Source organism: Nansenia antarctica (assembly GCF_963989245.1).
Source record: "Nansenia antarctica genome assembly, chromosome: 2".
NCBI lineage: Eukaryota > Metazoa > Chordata > Actinopteri > Argentiniformes > Microstomatidae > Nansenia > Nansenia antarctica.
In genome coordinates, this window is record NC_137675.1 from 28,036,826 (window position 1) to 28,041,825 (window position 5,000).

The following is a 5,000-nucleotide window of genomic DNA, read 5'->3' on the forward strand; positions in this document are numbered from 1 at the left end:
ACTTTGTTCTTTTTAATCCGCGCACATCTGTGTGTCCCCCTTTGCCTGTCTGTGTCTGTAACCTTAACGATTTTGGGACAACCGGACAAAGCCGGTGGCATCACCACTCTCCATACCCACCGCGATCGAATCGCGTCCTCCCGTCCTCCTCATCTCGTCTTCCACCGGGATACCCAACGCGCCGCGCATGGGGGGGCACCCGGGGGCACCGCACCCCCGCCGGGGCTGGACCCGTGCGCGCTGCCAGGACGGCTCCTCCTCGGACCCGGAGCGAGAGAGGCGATGGGCCGAGTTGTTCGACCAACTGGATCTGGACAAGAGCGGGAGCATAGATATCTATGAGCTGCGGACCGGACTGGCCGCCCGGGGTCTCTCCCGTGGCACGGTAGAGAGGGTAAGCAACCCCCCCCCCCCTGCTTTAGCCCGCTCGGATTAGACGTCCTCGTCCTTCACAAGGCTGTGGTGGTGGGATCCAGTTAGCTACCAGTTGCACGCCACATTTCGTGTGTGAATACGTTATGTCGATGGTGCGGGTGGGTGGGTGGGGGGTGTTCATGTGTGATGCCACAGATAAGGATTACCTTCCCTCCCAACGTAATAACTGACCGTCCCTCGTCTTCTGTTCGGTTCTATTTTGTTATTACGGTCAGGTCGCATCTGGTCTGCCTGGTCGATATTTGGTGAACGCGTTTTCTTAACTGTAAGCAGGAGGCCTATACAGGCCATAGGCTAGATGTTCAGCGAGCAGCCTAAAAGAGTGCATTTGTCAGTTATCAGTGTCTACCTATTCTCACTGACCACTGACTGGGATACTGAGTGAAGGCAACAGTCCTACTGCAAAGTGTTCAACAGGCCTACATTTCCCAGAAGCCCTAGTAGGCCTACCCAGTCCTTTAGACCTTGATATAGCAGCTCTATAATATAAATATAAATGATGTCAGATGTCAGAGACAGTCTATGATGCCAGACTCACAAAAAAAGGTTTAGGATGTTTAGCTGAAGTCACAACTTGTGAAGAAAGACACAAGACAGAAAATTCCCCCCAAAAGGCCTGACCCAGGCCACTACACCGCACTGGCTGTTTTGCTACCTGTTTTTTCTACCTGTTTGAGACAGCATGATGCTGTTCAGCAGAAGGAGGTTGTGTGGGAGGGATAGGAGACTCTTGGGAGTTGTAGGAATTTGGGCAATTTGGAACATCAGGACTGATGAGGGCATTTAAAGCGAGATATCATCACTCAGTCGTTTAGAACCATTTTTTTTGTGTGTGAATGTGCCTACTTTGGAATAGTGAAAACAACAAATCCACTGGATTACAAGGGTACAATTTAATGCTTTAACTATAAATTCTTTGGATTAAAGCCTTCCTAGATTACTATATTATTAGAGAGTGTGTTTAGCGTGTTTTAGAATGTTGATATCATTGACTATTCACACACTCCCACCTACCTCTATCTCTGTGTGTGTGTGTGTGTGTGTGTGTGTGTGTGTGTGTGTGTGCGTGTGTGTGTGTGTGTGTGTGTGTGTGTGTGTGTGTGTGTGTGTCTGTGTGTGTGTGTGTGTGTGTGTGTGTGTGTGTGTAGGAGAGTACATGTTAGCTATTTTAGTTCAAGCAGAGGGCCTGTGTAAGATGAGAAAGCATATAACCTTTCTGTCTCTCTGTTATGGATCGGTTTGAAATGGTTGACCTTATTTAGTGAGAAGTTTAAATCACATGAACACACTTCTCCTGAGTTTTACTCTCACACACACACACACACACACACACACACCCACACACACACACACACACTAAACAAACATTTGATATTATGCCAACACAAAAGTGTGTGTGTGTGTGTGCGTGTGTGTGTGTGTGTGTGTGTGTGTGTAAGTGTGTTAAAAGTTATTCTTGTGTGTGTGTGTGTGTGTGTGTGTGTGTGTGTGTGTGTGTGTGTGTGTGTGTGTGCGTGTGTGTGCGTGCGTTGGAATGTTGATCATGCTGAGACGTGACCCAGGGGCGGGGAGCGAGAACGCAGGTCAAGCTGTTGCCCACGGTAACAGACGACGTGTGTGCTTAGTTACCGCAGGGGAGAACTAAACACTCTTATTAACAGGGGAATGGGAGAACACACACACACACACACACACACACACACACACAACAGAGACATAATGTAATACAGTAGCAATGCACTGACAACATCACGTAACATTTAATGTCAGGCTGCTTATTGTGTCTCGGGTTGACCAAGCCCCTGCAGAGCCCCTGTACAGCACCTGTAGGGCACCTGTAGAGCACCGGTAGAGCACCTGAAGGGCACCTGTACAGCACCTGTAGGGCACCTGTAGAGCACCGGTAGAGCACCTGAAGGGCACCTGTGGAGCACCTGTGGAGGTCGGTCTGAGGGCGCAGGTGAGTGTTGGGTAAACAGACGGCTGGATGGAGCCGAGTACAAAAACACAAACGGTGGATTTGTATTCGTTTATTTTTATTTGACCTTTATTTAACCAGATGAAATCAATTCAGAACAAATTCTCGTTTTCCATGATGACCTGGCCAAGAGGTCCCGGTTAGAATAAATACAAACATATACACAGAAATACACCTGGTCGACACAAAACTATACATACAGCACATGAGAACGGCACAGACAGCGTGGATAAAATAAATCAAAACAAAGTCAATTAACCTATGTGTGAGGGGAGAGAGAGAGAGGGGGGGGGGGGTTGTGTGTGTGTGTGTGTGTGTGTGTGTGTGTGTTGTGTATTTGCATGTGCGTGTGTGTGCGTGTGTTTTTGTGTGTGTGGGTGTGTTTTTGTGTGTGTGTGTGTGTGTGTGTGTGTGTGTGTGTGTTTGTGTGTGAGTGTGTGTGTGTGTGTAGGGGGGGGGGGGTGCTTATGATTGGCCCCATGAAGCTCTTAACAACAGACATGTCGCTCCTCCCTGTTTGGCTGCACAGCAGACATTGTCATTGTTCTATTTTAGAGCGTTGGGAAAGAACTCTGGGGTTGGAACGCAGCATGTTGTCATGTTGTGTATGTCCATGCATTAAAATGTCTATGTGGGGGAGGCTATGTTGCATAAGGGCTCTGGGTCACCTGTTAGCTTGGCCAGGAGTCCGATGTCGGTGGAGGTCTGTCTGGCATCTGGATGGGTCTCTCACATACAGTACCAAAAATAACACCACCCCATATGGGCTGTCTGGAGATTACTGTTTTTTTGTTAGTCTGAACCATGAATTTGTCATGGTTTTAACGATTTTAGAGTAGGCCCACAGTATCCAGTAACGTACTCCAGAAATAACCTCAGGATCTGTCCTATTGTGTTCAGTTATTATAAGGTGCAGGTGGATTTGAGCTGGTAGGATTGTCTTTGCTTGTTCTTGACCTCCCAGTTCGCCTGTCAGCGATGCTTATGTCTTTCTGTCTCTTGCGTCCTGCTTGCTTTGCATTGTAACATGCTTTCATCTCAACCCTCTCATCTTGCTGCACCCCCCCTCCACCTCCCCCTCTCTCTCCATCCCCCCATCCTCCCCCTCCACCACTTGATCGACCTACCCTTTTCGACCCCCCCCCCCCCCTCCATCCACCCCCCCCACCCTTGTGCCTCCCCCCACTCCACCCAACCCCCCCCCCCCCCACCCTTGTGCCCCCACTCCCAGCAGATAGTCAAGGCGGGGGACACCAACAAAGACGGGGTTCTGGACTTCGAGGAGTTCTGCCGCTACCTTCGCTCCAACGAGAAGGACCTGCGGCTGATGTTCCGCAGCCTGGACCGCAACAACGACGGTTGGTAGCCTAGCAACAACGACGGTTGGTAGCATAGCAACAGTGACGGTTGGTAGCATAGCAACAGTGACGGTTGGTAGCATAGCAACAGTGACGGTTGGTAGCATAGCAACAGTGACGGTTGGTAGCATAGCAACAGTGATGGTTGGTAGCATAGCAACAGTGACGGTTGGTAGCATAGCAACAGTGATGGTTGGTAGCATAGCAACAATGACGGTTGGTAGCATAGCAACAGTGACAGTTGGTAGCATAGCAACAACGACGGTTGGTAGCATAGCAACAGTGACGGTTGGTAGCATAGCAACAGTGACGGATGGTAGCATAGCAACAGTGACGGTTGGTAGCATAGCAACAATGACGGTTAGTAGCTTAGCAACAATGACGGTTGTTAGAATAGCAACAGTGACGGTTGTTAGCATAGCAACAGTGATGGTTGGTAGCATAGCAACAATGACAGTTGGTAGCATAGCAACCGGTGTTCTGTCGCTATGTGCTACCTAAGGTGCACGGCCATTAAAACGTAAAAAACGTTAAAATAACGACTGGTGTAGCACCCACCCACTGGGACTATTAGATTACCGTAGATTAGATTAGATTCACCTTTATTGTCATTGCAGAGTACAAGTACCAGACAACGAAATGCAGTTTAGCATCTAACCAGAAGTGCAAATAGTGATATAAGAACATGATATGGAAATATGCAAATAGTGATAGGTACAGTATGGCGAGTACAGTAGTTAGACGTATATACAGGGAAGATAGTAGATAGTAGTATCATTCATTTAAAAAGTAAAACAAAAAAGATGTAGAAATCCCAGACTGCCTTATTTGCAGCACAAGGAACCGTCAGTGTCCCTGCCCTGTCAGATGAGCCTCACTGTGTTTGCCCCCATGATAACTGCACTGCTTACACACACACACTTCATCTCACAGTAAATAGAGCACACGCACATGGCACACACACACACATGGTGGCTCAACTTCACCCGCATCCCCTTGGCCCTGAAACACACACACACACACACACACACACACACACACACACACACACAGTCACACAGTCTCTCACACACACACACACACACACACACACACACACACACACACACACACACACAGTCACACAGTCTCTCACACACACACACACACACACACACACACACAGTCAGTCTCACACACACACACACACACACACAGTCACACAGTCTCACACACCCACACCCACACAC

The 5,000-nt window shown here is 48.7% G+C and overlaps 1 protein-coding gene across 1 annotated transcript in view; it reads left to right on the forward strand.

The window, feature by feature from the left end:
• Window positions 1-187: 187 nt before the first annotated feature.
• slc25a23a (solute carrier family 25 member 23a) overlaps window positions 188-5,000 on the forward strand; it is a gene marked incomplete at both ends in the record, with an annotated part of 14,690 nt that continues 9,877 nt past the window's right edge. The window contains 2 exons of the mRNA XM_080522929.1: window positions 188-394; window positions 3,645-3,771. Of these exons, the coding sequence (XP_080379055.1) occupies window positions 188-394; window positions 3,645-3,771 (334 nt within the window). The remainder of the gene's footprint in view (window positions 395-3,644; window positions 3,772-5,000) is intronic.